This window comes from Camelus bactrianus, chromosome 15, assembly GCF_048773025.1.
Source record: "Camelus bactrianus isolate YW-2024 breed Bactrian camel chromosome 15, ASM4877302v1, whole genome shotgun sequence".
NCBI lineage: Eukaryota > Metazoa > Chordata > Mammalia > Artiodactyla > Camelidae > Camelus > Camelus bactrianus.
Genome location: NC_133553.1, coordinates 69,709,944 through 69,731,458, shown reverse-complemented (window position 1 = coordinate 69,731,458; position 21,515 = coordinate 69,709,944). Strand labels below are relative to the sequence as shown.

General features: G+C 43.3%; 1 protein-coding gene across 1 annotated transcript in view; it reads left to right on the top strand.

The window, feature by feature from the left end:
- The first annotated feature begins 2,457 nt into the window (after positions 1-2,457).
- LOC141573358 (trafficking protein particle complex subunit 9-like) overlaps positions 2,458-21,515 on the top strand; it is a 63,382-nt gene continuing 44,324 nt past the window's right edge. Inside the window, exon 1 of the mRNA XM_074341436.1 lies at positions 2,458-8,031. Coding sequence (XP_074197537.1) covers positions 7,763-7,999 — 237 coding nt within the window. The 5' untranslated portion in view covers positions 2,458-7,762 and the 3' untranslated portion in view covers positions 8,000-8,031. The remainder of the gene's footprint in view (positions 8,032-21,515) is intronic.

Sequence of the window (21,515 nt, the reverse complement as noted above, 5' to 3'; positions counted from 1 at the left end):
AGGTGTTGAATTTTATCAAAAGCTTTTTCTGCATCTATTGAGAAGATCATTTCTTTTTCCTTTCTTTTGTTGATGTGAGTATTACATTGATTGATTTATGTATGCTGAACCATCCTTTTGTCCCTGGGATGAACCCCACTTGATCATGATGTGTACTCTTCTTAATGTGCTGTTGGATTTTATTTGCTAGTATTTTGGTATGGATTTTTGCATCTATGTTAATCAGTGATAATGGTCTGTAATTCTATTTTATTTTTGGTGGTGGCATTGCTGGTTTTGGTATCAGGGTGATGGTGGCTTTATAGAATGAGTTTGGGAATACTCCCTCTTGTTCAGTCTTCTGAAAGAGTTTGAGGAGGACTGGTATTAGTTCCTCTTTGTATGTTTGGTAGAATTCCATTGTGAAGCTGTCCGGTCCTGGACATTTATTTGTAGGGAGGTTTTTTATTGTTAATTCAATTTCATTTCTAGTGATCAGTTTGTTCAAGTGGTTAGTCTCTTTTGATTCAGTCTTGGTGGACTGTATGTTTCCAGAAACTTGTCCATCTCCTGTAGGTTATCCATTTTGGTTCCACACAGTTTTTCATAATATTCTCGTATGATACTCTGTATTTCCATGTTTATTGGTTGTAATTTTTCCATTTTCCTTTCTTATTTTGCTTATTTGTGCTCTCTCTTTTTTCTTCTTTGTAAGTTTGGCCAGAGGTTTGTCAATTTTATTTACTCTTTCAAAAAACCAGCCTTTGGTTTGATTGATTCTTTTCTATTTTTTAATCTCTATTTTATTTATTTTCTCCCTGAGTTTTATTATTTCCTTCCTTCTGCTGACTTTTGGGTGTTTTTGGTCTTCTTTTTCTAGTCCTTTTAGCTGGTGGATTATATTGTTTATTTGAGATTGTTCTTCTTTTTTAAGGAAGGCCTGTATTGCTGTAAATTTCCCTCTTAGCATTGACATTGCTGCGTCCCATAAGTTTTGTGTGGTTGTGTTTTCATTTTCATTTGTCTCAAGGTATTTTTTAATTTCAACTTTGATTTCCTCAGTGATCCATTGGTTTTTTAATAGCATGTTGTTTAATTTCCATGCTTTCCTCTTTTTCTTCTTTGTTTCTCTGTAGTTGATTTATAGTTTCAATGGCATTGTGGTCAGTAAAGATGCTTGAGATAATTTCTTAAAATCATTGAGGCTTCTTTTGTGCCCAAGTACATGATGAATCCTAGAAAATGTTCCATGTGAACTTGAAAAGAATGAATATCCTAATTTTGGGGAATGCAATACTCTGAAAATACCCACCAAATCTAATTTTTCTATTGTATCATTTAATTTCTCTGTTGCCTTCTTTATTTTATGTCTGGAAGATCTGTCTAGTGATGTTAATGTGGTGTTAAAATATTCCAACAATGATTGTATTCCCATCAATTTCCTCCTTTATCTCTGTTAGTAGTTGTTTTATGTACTTAGGTACTTCTCTGTTGGGTGCATATATATTAATGATTGTAATGTCATCTTGTATTACTCCTTTAATCATTATAATATGTCCTTTTTATCTTTCTTTATGGCCTTTGTTTTAAAGTCTATTTTGTCTGAAATCAGTACTGCAACACCTGCTTTTTTTGGCTTTTCCATTTGCATGGAATATCCTTTCCATCCTTTCACTCTTAATCTATATGTGTCCTTCTCCCAAAAGTGTGTCTCTTATATGCAGCATATTGAAGATTCTTGCTTTATTATACAGTCTGCCACACTACGTCGTTTGACTGGAGCATTTAGTCCATTAACATTTACAGTAATTAATGATAGGTGAGTATTTATTGCCATTTTTAACTTATTTTTGCATTTGATTTAGCATTTTCTCTTTGTTCCTTTCTTCTTCCTTTTGTGATTTGGTAAGTTTCCTGTGTATTATCTTGGATTTCATTTAGTTTGTTTGACTCACTTGTAAGCTTTTGGCTTGTGGTTACCCTTTTTTGTAAGTCTATTAACTTATTACTGTAAATGTTTGTACTAAACAGATAGTAATATTAGCTCAAACCCATCCTACCAAGAACACATATTTTTTTAAAGAAGAAAGAAAAACAAAATACTGTATGTTTTCTTGCTTCCCTCTCCCACTCTTAATGATTTAGATGTCTTCTTTTACAATTTTGTATTTATTCTATTTGTAATTCATGGCAGTCATCTCCTTTCCAGTTGTGAGTTTCTCATTTCTGTAGCATCCTGCTTCTTTTCTATTTAGAGTAGACCTGTCAATATTTCTTTTAGCGTGGGTTTAGTGTGGTTAAACTCTTAGTTTTTGATCATCTGTGAAGTTCTTTATCTCTCCTTCTATTCTAAAGGATAGCCTTGCTGGATAGAGTATCCTAGGCTGCATATTTTTTCATTCAGGACTTTGAAAATATCTTGACACTCCCTTCTGGCCTGTAGTGTTTGTGTAGAGAAATCAACTGAGAGCCTTATGGAGGTTCCCTTATAACTCACATTTGTTTTTTCTCTTGCTGCCTTTAGGATCATTTCTTTATCCTTGACTCTGGCCATCTTGATTAGGATGTGTCTTGGTGTGAGTCTGTTCGGGTTCTTCCTGTTTGGGACCCTCTGAGCCTCCTGTATTTAGATATCTGATTCCTTCTTTAGGTTTGGGAAGTTTTCAGTCATGATTTCTTCAAATACCTTTTCAATCCCGTTTGTTCTTTCTTCCCCTTCTGGAAACTCTATTATGCATAGATTAGTGTGCTTTGTATTATCCCATATGTCCCTTTATTGTTTCCATTGTTTTTTATTTGTTTTTCTCTCAGCTGTTCTGATTGGGTGGTTTCTGTTGTTCTGTCTTCTAGGTCACTTATTCGTTCCTCTGCATTATCTAGCCTGCTATGTACAGCTTTTAGATCACTTCTCATTTCAGCCAATGAGTTTACCAAATATACTTGGTTCTCTTTATAGTTTCTATTACGTTTTTGACATATTTTATATCTCTAAACACTATCTCTTTTTGTTCCTTCAGTACTTTGATCACTTCTTTCTTTGAAATCTTGATCTAGTAGGCCATCAATGTCTATTTCCTTGATTGTGCTTTCAGGGGATTTCTCTTGCTCTTTTAATTGGTAGTGGTTCCTCTGCTTCTTCATATTGCTCATACCTCTCTGGCACTGTGACTTAAGGAGTATCAGTTATCTATTGTGGTCCTTAAGGAGTGTATTTATTTATCTACCTAAAGCCTATGCAGGAATAAAACAGATTTTTTCACTTCTTTGTCTTTCGAAGAAGGTGATGTTCTGTCTGCATTCAGCAGGTGCTCTGGTTGGCTGAGTGGATCTGTAGATGTGAGTTTTGGTGTATTTGTTGGAGAGAGTGAGCTACGAGCATTCTTCCACTCCTCCATCTTGCTTCTAAACTCCAATGTCATGTGTTTTTATAGCAAGAGGTATTACAGTGTTGTAAGCAGGGCTTGGTTCAGTTAAAAATGAGCTGAGTGCATGAGGGATGAGACATCCTCCATCCTCTCCCCTCCTTGGGTGAAACATATGACTGTCAATTTTGAAAAGATAGTCACAGTCCCTAACTAGCCCAGCTCAACTACTGTATGTTAACAGGAGCAGCACGACCAGAGGCATTGGAGACCCAAGAATATTGCAGTCTTAAAGATCTCTTGGAAAATTTTTGTTCGGTTTTGGTTTTTTGTTTTTCTTAAAATGTGGGGCATACTACTAGTATAGAGGGAAAAATAGTTGTCAGGAAATATTTTTTTTCATATAACAGTTTCATTGCAATTTTGTTCACACACCATGAAGTCCACCCATTTAAATGGTACAATTTGGCAGCTTTTAGCATATTCACAGTGGTGAAACCATCATTATTCCAGAATGTTTTCATTGCTTCAAAAAGAGCTGTGGAAATGAATGACCCATCCAACCCTCCCCAGTTCTAAAGAAGTTTCTTGGCTGTTCCTGAGCATATATTAACTTGTTACATTCCGTGAAAAATCTAGGGGGAATTCTAATCAGAATTGCATTGAATCTATATATTAGAATGGGGAGAATTAATGTCTTTATGACATAAACTTTTTCTATCCATGAGTATATCTGGGACCCTATCTTTTTATCTCTGTAGAGCGTGGCCCATGGGAAGTCCTTACTAATTGTTGGGTCTGTGAATGATGAGATTATATACATCATTAGTTGTGACTGTAGATTTTCACAGAAGAGAAAACTAACCTCAGTGAAGCCAAGTGCCTCCCTGAATGTCAGAAAGAGTGACAGCCAGTGCTGGAGTGATCCAGTGGACTTGGTGCTTGCAACCAGTGTTCTCTCCCTCCTACAGCTAAGGAGATTACAGAGTTCTTTTAATTTTTTTAATGGTGTTGCTTTTATTTTTATTTATTTATTTGTTTATTAAATTCTTATTTTTTATTGAAGTGTAGTCAATTTACAATGTTTGTTTCAGGAGTACAGCAGTGATTCAGTTATATTTATGCATATGTACACATATAATTTTCAGAGTGTTTTTAGTACAACTCATTACAAAAAATTGAATATAGTTCCCTGTGTTATACAGTAGATCCTTGTCATTTATTTATTTTATATATAGTTATGTGTATCTGTTAATCCTAAACTCCTAATCTGTCCCTCCCCCCTTTCCCACCTGCTGACCACAGGTTGCTATGTCCATGAGTATTTCTAGCAGCATCCTTTTTGCTAGTAATATATGCTGGTTGGCTGCCTTCACTTTCATTAATTCCAACTTATCTGTAGGTGTTTTTCTTCTGGTGGGCCTGCATGTGGTTTGCACATGTGTTCATAGAGATCTGTATTTGGGAGAACTCCAGGCCTCGTGTAGTGCCTGGCACGGAGCTCCCGCTGAGCTCATGCTTCAACTGGGAAAAAAAATAGTAAAGTTTGGAATTTCCAGTACGATTTAGACTTCTGGGTTTCTGTAACCTATGCTTATCCCACCTTAATGTTGGCTGCACCTGTAGAGGATCATTTGATGGAACTTCATGGTATGGCAGTGTAGAGACAGGGCTTCCTTTTTTCTAACACTCATTCTCCTGGGCCTCCCAGATCCTCCCCCAGCAGCGCTCAGGGCTGGCTTGGTGCTGCACTGAGGCAATATTTGTTAATAAGTCCCTTTCCTCATCTCTTCTGAGACTCCATTTCCTTCTCTGCACGTGAGAGCTTGGACTAGATAAGTGCTTTTTGGTTTCTTTTAAACCCATGTCTCCTTTGGAGAAACCAAGAACACAAATCCCTCCCCCACCCTCACTCTTCAGATTTTGATACGTCCTCCAAGGGGTGACACAGCTATTTGTGGAAAGTTGATATGATTTTGGTTCTTTCCAAGTGGTGCAGAAAAGACTTCAGAGATTTATTTCAGGGAAGGGGCAGGAGAGGGTCAGTATGTCAAACTTATTGGTATAAGCGCTGGAGCAGGGGCTTTGGTTTAAATACAGCCTCTGACGTGGCCTCTCTCTAATCTTGCACAATGTGATAAACCTCTCTTTTCCTCCGTTTCTTCATGTGTCAAGTTGGAATGTTATTATTTTAGGGTTTTCATGAAACAATATACACAGAAGTCATTAGTTTCTCAGTAGAAACATGACCTGTTAGGGAGTCAGGGATTTCTTTAAAAAAAAAAAATAACCGTGTCCATAGCATGCTGTCGATGTGTATTTTGAAGTTCCTGGAGGGTGACGGTTGAGTCTAAAGTCCATCATGTGAAAGGTGGCGCCTGGGTCTGTGTGCCCCAGATTGCCCCCTCCTCCCCAGTCCTCTTCCTCTCAGTCAAGGATGAAGTTCCTGCCATTAAAATTACACAGAGTTCTTGTGGATATGGCTTTTAATTTTATTGTTTCACTGGGGAGGGCTGCTGTCATGATTTCCGTGGTCAGGTTTTGGTGACCTGAAGGCTATGCAATTGGGGGTTCATATTTAAGAAAAAGAAAACAAAGTTACAAATACAACATTAGACCTAGGGCGGTGGCAGGGGCTCTTGGAAGTGGGGACAATTATCTCTGTTAGCTTCAGGTGCAGTGGCTTCTGGCCATGAGGAACCATCCTTGTGCTCTGGAGTTGGAGGGACCAGTAGGTTCAGTGGGAATGTTTACTGAGTGTATATCATAGGCTGCGCATTGTCCTATTTGTACTGTGTGTTCCTTATTTAAGACAGTGAGCTCATTTAATCTCAATAGCCTCTTTAAAAAATTAGACTTTTTATCTTGAGATGTAGTGAAGATTCCCATGCAGTTGTAAGAGCTGATACGGAGACAGCCTATGTACTCTTTGCCCAATTTTCCTTAATGTTTCCATCTTGCAAGGTTGGGGTACAATTCATTATTGACTCACTAACCCTTTGAGGTTTGTGTTATTACTACCATTTCTATTTGTGAATAAACTGGGGTTTAGAGTAGCACACAGGCCTGCCCAGGTCACCCACATGGTTAGTGTAGAGTCGGGTGGAACGTGGGCTAAGGATTTCCAGGCAGTACCATTGTGATGATCTGTGGCAGGGGCAGCATTACTTGAGTGTTTATTCATTCATTCAACAAACATTTATTGAGTAACCTCTGTGGGTCAGATGCTATCACAGGGTTATCTGATTCTTCAGCAGTACTGAAAATCAGCTAACGTTTTCTTTTTTTTTAATCTGAGAAATGTAGCTCTGAGAGGTTATAACCCCCCGCAAAGGAAATATAGCTCATAAAGGAGGGATAGTACATGTGTACAGTCCTCCAATTTTTATACAGATTGTACCCTAGGCATTTTACATTTGCAATCTGCCTTGATCTAGATATATTCTTGTAAAGCAAGGTTTGTTTTTTGTTTTGTTTTGTTTTGTTTTGTTTTGTTTTTAATTGAAGTGTAGTCAAGTTTAGAATGTTGTGTTAATTGCAATGATTTTCTTTTTAATTTTTAATTAATTTTTATGGGGTAATTAAGTTTATTTTTTGTTTCATTTTTTTATTGGAGATACTTGGGATTGAACCCAGGACCTCATGCATGCTAAGTATGTGCTCTACCCCTGAACTGTACCCTCCTCCCCAGGGCGAGTTTTCTTATCCATTATTTTGCAGCATAGGAGTTCAAGTAAATTGGAGTTGAAATCCAGATCTTTTGATCCCACTGTGGTTCTTTTCATTATATTCTGCTGAGGGGTGTGGAAGCAGTTCCTTTGTTCATTCATTTATTCAGCATTTTTGAGCATCAGGGCCTGGCTAGACGTTGGAAACAGAAAACAAGAAATGACCCTTTTCTGCAGGGGCTGGAAGCCTAGACCAAGAACAGGAAGGATAATGTGATCCTAGCCATGGTAGCCATGCACAGACTCTGAGGACAGACTGCACCCCCAGGTTTGCTTGGGCTTCCCTTGCCTTCTGGCTGGTACACACAGGTCACCGCATCCCAGAGGGGCCTGCAGCCCACAGCATAGCGTGTACCGCAGTCTCCTCTCCCCTCTTGGCAGAGCCTGCAACATGAGCATTGCTGACGACATGCAGTGTGCTGAGGACCACCAGACTCTCCACATGGTGGTCCAGCACATGGGGTATATCTTGGAGGAGAATCTCTTATGCATCTATAAACAGATATCCTCAGTGAGCCAGGTCAGGCTGTGCGGCTTCCAGCAGTCATTCTGTATCCACTGCAGGTACCACTACCCACACAAGAACGAGTGGGTAGACTTCAAGACCCACCGAAGGGTCATGGGTCTCGTCACCATCACTGACCGCTTGGCCAAGGACTGGCTGCAGATCGAGGAGCTCCCTGTGCAGAAGAGATGTGTGGCAACACGCAGGACGATTCGTGGCTCTTCGTCTTTGTGCTGAAGGGCGAGCTCGCCGAGCAGCTGCGCACTGATGTGGCCTTGTACCCCAGCTACGAGGACTGTGGGACGGTGGAGAAGAGGATCAAGGACGTCATCGAGTCTCTCTTCATCGTGCTCGAGTCCGAGCACCTGGACAGGGCTGCCAACAATTTTGGGGACAAGATCCCCCTCCTCTGCATCTCATTTTAGAAGGACTTGGTGGGACTGGACACAGACAGCAGGTAAGCCTACGTGGAGTCCCGGCCACCCTGGCTGTGTGCCTGGGTTGCTTTCCTACGTCCAGAAAGGGATCAGCAAGAAGGGGAGCTGTCTTGCAGCCAAGGGGGGAGGGAGATGCAGCCTGACGGTTTTCATAGTTTTAAAAATGAATTCATCTTTAGTTCAGAGAGATCCATTTAGGGTTAGTTTGGATACTTACTCCCCCTTTCCAACCAAGACCCCTGGTGGGACCCCTGGAGTTGCTGTCCAATAGGGTAGCCACAGCCAAAGAGGCTGGGAGTGCTGGGGAGGAGGCTGCTCTAAGCTGAGACGTGCAGAAGGTCAAATGGACATCAGACACTGAGACTTGTCTAGAAAAAAGAATGTAAACTATCTTGATAATTCCTATATTTACTACATGTCAAAATGATACTATAATACATATTACATTAAACTAGATCTATTCTTAGAATCACTTTAAAGTGTTTGTTTTTCTACTTTTTTAAATGTGGCAACTGGAAAACTTTCTTTGTGTGACTCTCATTGCATTCCCGTTGTCCTGGGACAGTCTCGTCCATTTGATGTATAGGTGAGGGGCTGAATCACGAGACGTAGCAGATCGAGGCACTAGCTGAGCTGGGGCTGGAGACTGTGTCTCCTGCCTCCCAGGCTGTTCTTCCTGCCCAACAGCCAGCATGCCAGGTAGGACATCAGAAACACCGCCAGGGATTTCCGAAGGAGCTCCTTACTCAGGGGAAGGCGTGTCACGGAGTATGGGACAGAGTATGGAAAAGTTCGTTCTCACTTTGTCCCTGTGATTAGGTCACTGGCCCCACTTTGCCACGGAATTGCAGACGAGTTCTTCTGGGCCATGTGCCCCCTCCGCCACCCTCTGCTCTGCTTCACTGTGTGGCCATCGTGCCGTCCCTCGGGCAGAAGAGGGTGAGATGCCTCTGCTGAGAGGTGGTCCCCCTTTGCTGCGGAGAGCGAGGGAAGCTGTGTCCTCCGGCCTCGGGCTTCGGGCCCTGAGTCTGCTCTCCCTGCGCTGGAAAGCACGCAAAGCGGTCTCATAGGTGACAGTTGGTGGTCCTTGCACATCCTACCGGGCCCGCTGTAGAGTCGAGGCTCCGTAATTCTTGGACTTATCCAAGGTCAGACCATACTTTCTGGGTTTTGGTAAGTTGGAGGAGAAGACACCAGAGAATTGACAAAAAGAAAGTCCCAGCCAGCCCTGCGAGTGAAAGGCACAGGGGACCCGAGTCCCACCTGCGTGTGGTGCCTGGCGATCTCTGGATGAATTTTCAGTTCCTCCCCGGACATGCCTCTATGGCTTAAGGAAATGGCGAGACATGTTGTGGCCATGATGTGTACTTGTCCTCGCAGGGCTCTGTGATCTACACACCTAACTCCCTTCTGCTCCTTGGGGATGAGGTGTCACGTTTATGGTCCTGGGCACTGCTGAGGGCACAGCTGCCAGCACCAGGCCACTACCAGGCTGGCTCTGTCCACCTCACCTGTCACCTCCTTCTGAGCCCCCAGGCGTTAGGCGAGAGAGGTACATTGGTGATGAACTAAGGTGGGGCTGCGCGTGTGCACAGCGCTGCAGCATCAGCAGGGACCACCTTCTCCCCCTGGACAGACTGATGGGTGAGCGGTGGAAGCCTGGAGCCCTGCTCCAGCCCCCTGGCCAGTGCCTCCTCTTTTGTCATAGGAGGCTCTGGTGACATTTTTGCTCAGCAACTGCTTGGCTATGAGTCTGCGGACCCACCGGAAATTGCCAGCTTGTTTTTGCCTTTGGAAGTCTGTCCTCGGTATTTGGCGGAGGAGCTAGTTTCAGGACAGTGTGCTTAGTGCATAGTGATTGACACAGTCACCATTGTTTACCCAGAACCTCGTCTACCAGGCAAAGCTCTGGGCATCAAAATACAGCAGCGCATTAAACCTCCCTCCTGTTGGATCTGTCTGTTCTGGTACAAGAAGCGCTCGGCCAGCATCTGAACGTCAGTGAGATAACGCAGCCAGTGAGCTCCAGTCAAACACGTTCTCCTCCCATCACTTTTACTCCACTGTTGCTTTTATTCCATAGTCACCCAACTTTTAAAACAATGCTTTGTTGCAGGAGCAGAGCCTAATTCTCTCCTGCTGCTCTTGGTGGGAGTGAGCAAAACTGTCAAGCCTGAAATGCGACCAAGTATTGTAGATCAAAAGCTGTCTAGGCGCATGTAGGCGGAGTTTTGGTTTGGGGCGCTGACGACGTTGGGGTCCCCATGGCAGTGACGATCCCCTCAGGCCCCTGGCTTCCCCGGAGCAGGAGGTGAGGGTGGGTCTCAGTCTCCCCGCGTCTCTAGCCTCATCACACTCACATAAATTCTTATATTCATGCTGTCAAAATTATTTTGGTTGTTGTGTATTTCTAACTTTTGCTTGTTCATCTCTTCCTTTTTCTCTCGTACCACCCTGTGAGCATGCTGTTGGGTCTGAAAAGGTGGGTTGTGCACACCCTGCATCGGAAATACCTATATTTCACTTCGTGCTGCCTCCATCGCTTTAAAAAGCAAAAACTTAACAGCTGCCTTGATCCACTTATTATCCTAGTCATCCTAATATTTTCTAATGTTTTGGAATTTTTGCTTTGTTAACACATCACGCACTGGTGTTTGATACCTGTTAAAATCCTTGCTTGGAAGAGCCTGTTTGGTCCTCCTTATATTGGTGACAAATGAGCCATTATTAATTTTGCTTGTTTGTTTGTTTTGAGGAAGAGAGATGCGAATTGATTTAGGTGGTTTCTGAGGGAAGTTTTTCATGTGTATTTTCACTTGGAAAGTCAAAGCATGCAGTACCTTGCTTGATTCTGGCTTTTACTCGCACGCGGTTCCTGGCCGTCGCTGTGTAACGAATCTGACGGGGCTTTCTGGCCAGCGGTCACTGGGGAGGACATGGCCGGCTGAGGGGGGTGAGCAGCCCACAAGGGGCTCTGTTGGAGAAAGCAGTTTCCTTTTGCTTTTGCCTTCCCATGCCATTTATTTTACTTTGCCTTCATAAAGGAGAAGTGGGTCTAAAATCCATGTCACTCTTTTGTTCCCTTTATGACACTGGTTTCTCTGAGAATCAGGAAAATGTGGCCTTCTGCTAAGGAGCTGGCTCACTTGGATCTGGTGGACACAGGGACTGCTAACGGGGACCGTAGCTTCCTCTCTGCTTCAGCCAGTGGGCATTCAGAGCCGGGTCTGTGGTTTGCTTCAGCCGCTGTGCAGGCCTCCCTGCACCGGCATTTACTTTTAACCCATGTTGGTAGTAAATAGCTGACTCCATGTCTGTTGCAGCTGACGTCCACCACTGACGGCCGTGTCGTTAGTTTGTGGTAGTGAGTCTCCAACCCCCAGTCAGCCGTGTAGGGAGATGCTTTGACCGACATAGGACCTTGGATTCTCACCCCCACCCTGGTTCATCTCACCCGGGGGAAGGGTTTGGCCACCACCGTCATGCTGGCCATGAGGCCTTGATTCTCCTTTCATGCTCTGGTCCAAATGTGGACACTTCACCCTTCACAGACTTGGTCTCGCTTGAGACAGGCCAGACTTTCTGAAAGAGTCAATCACAGTCTCGGGGGGAACAGAACAGAAGTAAGTGTCGCAAGGAGAAGGAGTCTAGGCTGTCCGGGTTGGCAAATGCAGGCTGGGATCTGTGATGGCTGGGATGTGCCCTGGACACAGGCCTTTCCCGTGGCTCCCGAGAGCCCAGGGGTCGAAGTGAGAACAGCCTTGCCTGGGTTCCTCCATCCTCATCTGTTCACTGGCAAGTGTGTATGCTTATTAGGAACTCCCCCAGACCTAGGGTCCTTCAAAGTTCAGACCACGGGAGAACGTTGAGTCCCTTCTCCTGGGCCTCCCTTGTGAGAATCCAGTGCCTTCTGAGGTGACCGGCGGCAGGAGATGCCTCCCCTTCCAATGAGCACCCTTCGGAGGACTGTGACTCAGTGCAACTTGCTGTGAGCTTGTGGGGTTCCGGCCGCGGTCTCTGCAGAACCACACTTGAGATGGGCTTAGCGATGGACATGACAGGAACGATGCCAGGGCAGGGCTGGGTTGAGGGAACAGGGGAAATTGAATGTCACCTCAAACACCTAGGTGGGTCATGGGTCTGTTACTAAAATGGGGAGCCTGCGAGGTACCTGCCAGGAATCGAATTCCAGAGTAAATGGTAGACATGAGGCATTTTTAAGATGCCATTTGTCATCCAAGTTAGGACTTCAAAAAGGCACTCGGGTCTATGAGCCTGGGTCTCATGTGAAGGAGCCGGACTAGAGATACAAGTTGGGAGTCGTCATTCTTAGCTGGTGTTCACAGCCTTGTATGTGGATTAGCTCATCTTGAGAGGTGCAGGCTAAGGCTGACGGGGGACAGGGCTGTGCCTCGGTTGGAGGAAAGCCCAGACCATGCAGCTTTGGTGTGTCAGTCAGCGGCATTTGCGATTTCCATAGCAATGCCATTTATCCTTAAGGGGCAGGGGGGTGGGGAGGGCCACCCGGGAATAAATCTGAAGGGAGGGTTGTGGCCACGTGTGCGCATCTTGGGACGATACAGAGGCTGCAGGGTCCTGGAGGGGAGACTCCTCAGAAGCTGGAGTCGGAGTGGGGAGGGGGGAGAAGTAGTCACACTCACCTGTGAGGGAGGGAGGGAGGCCTAGAGAGTCCCCACCTTACCGGACTCACTTTCCCATGAGCAGAAGGCAATCAGACAGAGTATCTGAGGTGAGAAGGGATGGGCGCTGGGAGAGGAGCCAACCTGGGGAATGGTGCTTGGACAGTTCTGGAAAAGTCTCCCTGTAAAATAGAGTTAGAAAAACTCAGACACTTAAGAACAGTGATAGTGACTGGGGAGGAGACAGTTCTTTTTCTGTCCTCCTAAGGGTAAGTAATGTATCCGGGAATACACAGAAGATTCGGGCAGTCTGTTCCGGGGGCTTGATCCTTACCAGGGGGAACAGAGCAAGTTTAAAGGGGGAGAAGGGCAGCGGAGGGAAACTAGCCAGGGAAACTAGCCTGTGTCAGTTACCAGTCGGCCTCCCTATTTGCGTGTTGGATTCACATCCATGCCTCCCAGGTGGGCAGTGGCAGCCCCCTTTTGCAGATTGGGAAGCCTTCTCAGAGGGTTAAGGAATTGGTCCGTTTAGCGGCTAGTAAATGCTGTAGCAGGATTCAAGCAGGGCCTTGTCAGACTTCAAGGGCATGTTTTCTCTACTAATTCCGGTACCTCCCTGTTGTACCTGGAATGGTGAAGTGGGTGAGTTTTGGAGCCTTTCAGAAAAAGTGTGATTTAAGTGCCTCAGGACTGTTTGACAAAGCTCAGTGTTCTTTGATGGTTCGGAAGCACCGCAGTGCTTTACGCCCCACAGATGTAAGGTCTTACTCCTTTGACGATGACGTGGTTGCAAATGACGTACAGGTGCAAAACCAGACTTAGCAGCTTCTGAAGGGAAACTCTCTAATTCTCCCTTGATAGACATTCTTCCACGGGATGTAACTGTGCTGCAGCGTAGGCCCGAGCTTTCCACATGGACTGAGGGTTTGATATCCAAAGTTAGCAAAGAAGAGTCAGATGGAGAAAATCGACGTTGACAATTTATTTTGGGGTTTCATTAGACAAGATATACTATCAGTTAATGGCCCATATAGCAAATGAAATTGAGTACAGAACATTGCATTTGTTATTTTCTATTTAGAGTTCTCTTACAGCATATGGTTGCCTACTTTGGAACATCAGCTCCACCACCAGGGCGCCTGTCTTTGTGTTGGTGTGATTGCATTTACACAGTGAATGCAATCTGGGCTTCCTCAGCCCCAAACACTCCAGTGCAGAATCACGGGCTGTAGCCATCTCTTAGTCACGCAAATACTTCTAAAATTATATGATGCCAGAAAAGAAAGAAGAGAGAGAGAGAGATTGCCTTTATCAAAGTTCCTTTCAATTCTAACTGCAAACTGTTGTTGAGCAGCTCTGGTTTCCTTTGGATATGAATATATACATTTCTTTGCATGTAACCTTGGTTTTGGACCAGAACATCAAGCTCTTGCTGTCCACAGGCCACAAATATAGTAGCCAAATTGCACACGTGTGAAATATTTTATTCTTTTTTCTGAGAAAGAATCCTTCAATTTGGGACTTGGGCTGTGATTTTTGCTTTTTGCTTCTCCCACCCCTCTTGTAATCTCTCACTCCTTCCCACCTGGCCCCCAAGAGGTGGTCTCAAAGGAGCGGGCAAACACCCAGTTTGTCACCATGCAGTGCTGCTGAAGAGGGAGCCCAGCCAAGACCTAAAGGATATTATCAGAGAGGACTTCCTGGAAGAAATGGGCTCTACATTCCGTTGTGAGTACAGAGTAAGTGTCAGCCAGGAGAATGAATCAAGAGGGCGGCTCAGGTGGCAGGAGCAGCCCGGGCAGAGGCCTGGAGGCTTGTGGGTGGGGACTCGGGGAGAGTGCCCTGTGCGGTCCAGGGTGGTTGGTGCCCCTGCTGGGGAGGGCACTGGAGAGGGCCTGGGGTGGAGGGCTTTGGAAGAGCTTGGGTTTTACTAGAACTGACACAGGAGGCAGTGAAGGTGTCAGCAAGAAGTGACCCTCAGGAACTCCTGGTTTTGCTTCTGATGTTCTACAGAATGAAGGGTTCGGGACGGGAGATAGCAGCTCTGTCTGTCCCTTTGAGACCCACACCTTCATTAACTTATTCATAACATGTGCCCTTCTGAGTGTGTAGGGGAGAGGGATGGACCCACTGTAGTAAGCAAATCGTACTTCTCTCTTGCGAGCTTAGCTGTTTCAGAAGTTGACCCAGCGTAGAATGTTCTAGGAACACAGCAGGGGCACCTAACTAAAAGTATGGGGTTTGGAGGCAGGGAAGGCTTCCTTTACATATACTGAAAATGAGCCTGGAGGCGAGTGGGAAGAAGCAGGTGGTCAGTGGGCCCCTGAGGTCCCTGGGGACCTGTGTACTGCAGTGAGGCTGGGCAATTAGGGGCAGTGGTGGGGCTAGGACTCTACTAGGGAACCCCTGAAGGGCTTGAAGCAGGGGAGTGATGTAATCAAATTTGTGTTTTGGGAAGGCTGCTCTGGCTGTGTGTGTGTGTGTGTGTGTGTGTGTGTGCAGTTGGGAACAAGGGGAGGGTGCCACCAAGTGAGAAGGTCATTAGAATACATTACACAGGCTGGGAGATGAACAGTGGGAGAGGGGTATCGCGGCTGCCTGGGGACGGCAGGGGCAGTGCAGATGCAGTATCTCCTTATGGGGAAGGCTTGTTAGCGGGGCCGCCCTAGGGGCGCCTTGTGGCTGGAAGAAAACAGATGGAGGCCGCCAGGTGGACTTTCCTCTTCTCTCCTTCCCTGCCTTCTGTGATGATCTTTGCTCAGCCAACATTTGGAACAGAAGAGCTAAGTTCCAGGGTAGCCCAGGAGTTTGCTGAGCTCGTTTGAGTGAGCTCTGATAGGATTTATGTGTGTGTTGAGATCTGCACTTTCACTTAGCTAGAAATGCCCCGTCTTTTGCATTTCCATAGGGGTTTTTATTCTTCATAAAAATTGCTTTCTTGGTGAGAGGAAATTGAATACAGCTACTGTTTTTCTCAAAAACAAAATCTTATCTTTAAAGAAATTTAATATTCAAATAATAGGAATATTTAAAAATGATAAAGTAAGTCTTTGGTGTAATTTCTTTGGTTTCTGAGTTAATGTGGAGTTAGAGCCTTTGCATTACTTAATAGCACATCTTTGTCAGTATTTAAAGAGCTGTTAGTGAGTGCCCCAGGCCCCACCTCTCAAAGCATCACTAAAGCTTGCTCTGAAATAGTGAGGTCATAAAGGTCTTGTTTGCAGAATCCAAAGAGTTGGTTTATAATATGCAGCATAACTCTCTTTATAAAATAACAAAAGGCTCAAAATAAAGAAATTGGAACATATTTGATTTTTTTTTTAAAGCTGAAACATAAACATTCTTGTACTAATGTTGCGACTGGAAATTGTGGAAAGAAAACTCCTACAATAATATTATGTATGTGAAATACATATATGTCTTTCATGTTTGAAAAATAACTACGCAGTGTTTTTTGAAGTCAGGACCATTCCAGCTGAGATACTGGCAGTGAAGGTTGCTGGTTTTCAATGGCAGAGCCTAAATTTGCCTTCTTAGCTTTTTTTTTTTTTTTGTAGTGAGGGAGTTGAGTATTGCTTTGCCAGCATGCTTTCGGGGCAAGTTTGGGGCAGATGTCGTGCACCAGCAGTGAGACATTTCTGTGCATTTTACTTTCTGGACATCACCTGGCCGGGATGCTGTAGGACTCCCTGTTCCAGCACCATTTGTCCTGGAGCTGTTCCAGACAGTGAATGACTTTCTGTGGCTTGGAGGTAAGGTGATCTGATGCAGATGATCAGATGTGTAGTTAAAGTGCTGTTACTTGAAATAAGAGGAAACCTAGAAAAATGGCTCTAAAATACAGGATGAGGGAGGAGAATTGTCTGAGCTGCCTGCAGTGGGGAAGCTTCTCAGGTGACTCCCTCACTGTGTATCCTGTCACACTCCCTCACAGCCCTGCACAGCAGTCCTTCTGAAGCAAGCATGCACTTTCTCAGAAATGCGCTGAATTTCCTTGTGCCTCTGTTTGTTGGCCTTTTTTAAAAGCACATCTTGCCCTTTGCTTAAATGCCACCCCTTTTAGTCACCTCTGACACATATTGTTCCGGACCTCATCAATATATAGCTGCTAAATTGATGAACAGAATGTAGTATCTACATGTAGTGGAATATTATTCAGATATAAGAATAAAAAAAATGAAAAAGAAAAAAAAAGGGGAAGATGAAAACGGCCATCTGCTCTTGGAACTCCACCCTGACTGCTCAACCCGCCCTTTTCCCTTTGAATCCCCACCCCTTATGCTCCACTCTACTCTTTTTGATAGTACTTACCACCTTCTGATAAACTTTAACATTTTCAAAAAAAGAAAAAGATGAAGATGAAGATACCACTTCAACATGGACAAGCCTTGATAACAGCAAGTTAAGTGAAAGGAACCAGACACAAACGGCCACATATTGTTGATTTCAGTGATCTGAAATGCCCAGAATAGGCACATGCAGAGGCAGAGAGCAGGTGATGGTTGGAAGGGGCTGGATGGAGGGGGGTTAGGGAGTGACTGCTAGTGGACAGGGGGTTTCTTCTGGGGTGATGGAGTGTTCTGGAAATAGATGGTGGTGAGGGCTGCACAACCGTGAGTGTGCAGAAGACTGCTGAGCGCTGTCTCTGGGAGTGCCTGTGGTTGGGGAGGCTTTATTTTGTTCTCACCCTGCAATGAGAAGAGTCATCTTGTGCTGAGGCCGTTCTACTCCTGTGAGTGGTGAGGGTCAGAGACTTTGCAGAGTCATGTTTCTTTTTCCCCCTTGCTGAGTGTAGGCAAAAAAGGTTTAAGCCTGAGAAAGTGCTCCATCTGCAGAAATGTCTTTCAGTTTTGCATGGTGTAAAATTCTTGAGAGCTTTTCAATCGTTGAGGACAGTCTGTGGGGGGAAATAGCCCATGAAGCCTGGGTGAGACCGGGAAGAGCCGCGCTTCCCTCCCTGACAGGGGTGGGGATTTCACCCCCGTTCAGGCAGTGAAGGGCCCAGACCCGTGAGCGGAGTTGACAATTGTGAATATTTATGTGTATCCGCTGCTTCATCTTGGATATTAATTACAAGCTGAGTCAGTTTGTGGCGGCAGCCTCATCCTACATCAGGAATTCATAGTATCTGCTCTTTGAAGTGAAGACCAGACAGACTTGATTATTTAAGTCTCTCTTGAATTGATATCTCAGATTCCTTTGTCAAAAGCGAAACAGAAGAAATACAGACGTCCTTTAATGCCGATGTGACCTGAAGCAGGTTTAGTCTCTGTGCATCAGTGGCCTTATCTGTGGGTAAGGAAGATGATAACAGTGCTTCCCTCAGAGGGGCTGGTGGGGGGGAGTGAGAAGCACAAATGGAGGACTTACATGAGATGCTCATGAATGACTGGATTTAATGCTGTCAGCCTGGTGAGGCCTCAGGGGCAGAGATGTCAGAACAGAGAAGTCCTAGCCGGAGATCGATCCATGTTAGCAGCTGTGATGGTTATCAGTATCACCACTGTGGGTTATCAGGCAGTTTTAAGACTTGGTAATATGAATTCATGAATAATGTTAAAAGACTAGACATCTCAGATCCGGTTTACATAGTTTTCAAGATTTCCTCTGAGAAAAGGGTGTCTTTTTTCCCCAACTTAAATCTGAGTTGAGTCTGCAAAAGAATTCTGTAGTCGCATTTTTTTCTCTGTGAGTTACCATAACACTTTGTGTATATTTCCCTGTGATTGCTTTAATTCTCCATTTCTTCAAAAAACGTTTTTAAATGGAGTTACCGGGGACTGAACTGAGGACCTCATGCATGTTAAAAACTTGCTCTCCCAACTGAGGTATAATCTCCCCCCTACTATTTTTTTTTAACTTTACTTTCTTAGTATTCAGAGTTTAGAGGCCTCTAATTCTTTTTCTTGAGACTTGTTCATGAACCTGGAAGTCTATAAATAATGGGCAATACGTGGCTCATTTAAAAAAAAAATCAATAGAACATTCTGCAATCCATCCAAAAGAAAAAGCTCATTGACTTAAAATGTTTCTCCTTTATGGTGACTTCTACTTTTTGGTCTAGCTTAATTTGTTAACAGCCATCCTCATCATCATAATGACCAAATTCGCCCTGAATGAGCACCGACCAAAGACTAAAGTGCTTTCCTCGTGTTTTACTTCATAGCAGGTGTTTGAGGGTAGGTATCAGTGTCTCCTTTTTTGCAGCTGAGGGATTGAGAGATGGGGCAGCTTGTCCCAAATCACACGCAGCTGGCGGTGGCAGGCTCAGGGCTGGAACCCAGGATGCACAGGATGCCTTCTCAATTGCTCCTCTAATCAGCCTCCTGATGAGTGGTTTCCCAAACTCCTGTGAGTCCATAAATGACCAATTTTAGTGATCTCAGCCTGATGAGGCCTTCAAAGGAGAGACATCAGTGAGAATGTGAGACAGAGTGGCACAAATTGAAATTGTACATTTTCACAAGTGTTTTATTCTCGGCTAATGACTTAAAAAGTTAGTGTTATTTATTCTAGAGTTCTGCAAGCACTAAAAACAAAATATTAAAAATGATTATAATGCAAAAGAAAAGTGAGGTTTGAAAGTCCAACAACTGCTAATGACTCATTGCTTGTTTTTCTCTAGTGGTGCTTATTGAGAGAAAAATTTACAAAGTCTGAATTGGTTTTATGTAGTTTTAGTATGGAAGAAAAAATTGTCAGTGAATATTGAAAGTAAAATCTTGACTCTTTTCTTTCCTGATGATGAATATGTAAGTTGTTTTTCATGGCTTAAGTACATTTCCTCATTTGTGAAATTTGAGTAATGCTGTTTAACTTGTCTTGACTGTGAGAGTTCGATGCCTTGTATACAAAGCACCCAAGCGGAGCTCAATTAAAAAATGTGCTGTTACAATGACAGTTTAGGAGAATCAGCTCTGAATACTAAAGAGGATGGCTTATTTCTGATACATATTCGATATGTATATATATGATATATATGAATATGATTTACAGTAATAAGGATTCAGTTGTTTTTTAGTGTAGCAAGAAGTTTTGATGAAATCAATGTCATTCTTGTAAGATAGGGACTAGTTAAATTGTCTTAAGCAGACGACCTTGAAGATTATTTACACAGAATGTGTATTTTTACAACTCAGAATTCATATTGCTGTGTAACCATCCACTAGAACTTTTAAATTTGTAGGAATATGACCAGAACCATTAATTTAGAAAAATCAACATTAAATATTTTCAGGAGATAAGCTTATCTCTGTTGTGATTGGAGAAGGTTTTTATTTTTTTCTGTACTCTTAATAGGTTTTAAAATATTAAAACATTGATTTGACATGTCACTTTTTAAATGGAGAGAATAAAGCTCAAGCTGTTTTAATACATAAATTAATCTTTTTGCATTTCAACAAAATGATATGATTTCCTGACTCTTTGGGAAGACTATTTTGCAAGACAGATTACCTACTGTTGGAAAAATGCAGAAGTGAGTTTTATGAATATAGGCCTAGTACAGACCTGTTGGCATTTGACATAGTGCAAGACATGAGGACTAGGAGAGCTTTGCTGCTGATTGCCAGGAGGACAGATCCCAGGTCTCAGTCTCCCCTCCTGTAAAATGAAGAGGCTGGACAGGATTCTTTCCCCTTTGAAGATGAGTTTCCATATGCCTATGTCTTTTGTTTATATTCAGGAGTATAATCAATTTCAGATTAAATGCTGAATACCACTATCTTCCCCAAAGCACAATTCAGTATGTGCTAGATAAGCTTTCAGTTATCTGATTCTTCTTTCTTTCTTTTTTTAATTTTATTTTATTGAGTTATAGTCAGTTTACAATGTTGTATCAATTTCCAGTGTAGAGCACAATTTTTCATTTATACATGAGCATGCATATATTCATTGTCACATTGTTCTTCACTGTGAGCTACCACAAGATTTTGTATATATTTTCCTATGCTATACAGTATAATCTTGTTTATCTATTCTATATATACCTGTCAATATCTACAAATTTCAAACTCCCCATCAGTCCCTTCCCACCCCCTTCTTCCCTGGCAAACACAAGTTTTTATTCTATGTCTATGACTGTTTCTGTTTTGTATTTATGTTCATTTGTCCCTTTCTTTTCTTTTTTAGATTCCACATATGAGTGATCTCATATGATATTTTTCTTTCTTTTTCTGGCTTACTTCACTTTGAATGACATATTCCAGGGACATCCATGTTGCTACAAATGGCGTTATGTTGTCGCTTTTATGGCTGAATAGTATTCCATTGTATAAATATACCACTTCTTCTTTATCCAGTCATCTGTCAATGGATATTTAGACTGTTTCCATGTCTTGGTTATTGTAAATAGTGCTGCTATTAAAATTGGGGTACAGGTGTTATTTTGAAGTAGGATTCCCTCTGGATATATGCCCAGGAGCGGGATTCCTGGGTCATAGGAAGTCTATTCCTAGTCTTTTCAGGAGTCTCAATACTGTTTTCCACAGTGGCTGCACCAAACTGCATTCCCACCTCAGTGTAGGAGGTACCCTTTTCTCCACAGGCTCTCCAGCATTTGCCATTTGTGGACATTTGAATGATGCCCATTCTGACAGGTGTGAGGTGATACCTCATTGTAGTTTTGATTTGTATTTCTCTGATAATTACATATACTGAGCATTTTTTTCCTATGCTTATTGATCATTCATATGCCTTCATTGGAGAATTGTTTGTTTAGTTCTTCTGCCCATTTTTGGATTGGGTTGCTGTTTTTTTCTTACTAAGTCATATGAGCTGCTTGTATATTCTGGAGATCAAGCCTTTGTCAATTTCATCTTTTGCAAAAATTTTTTTCCCATTCTGTAGGTTGTCATTTTGTTTTA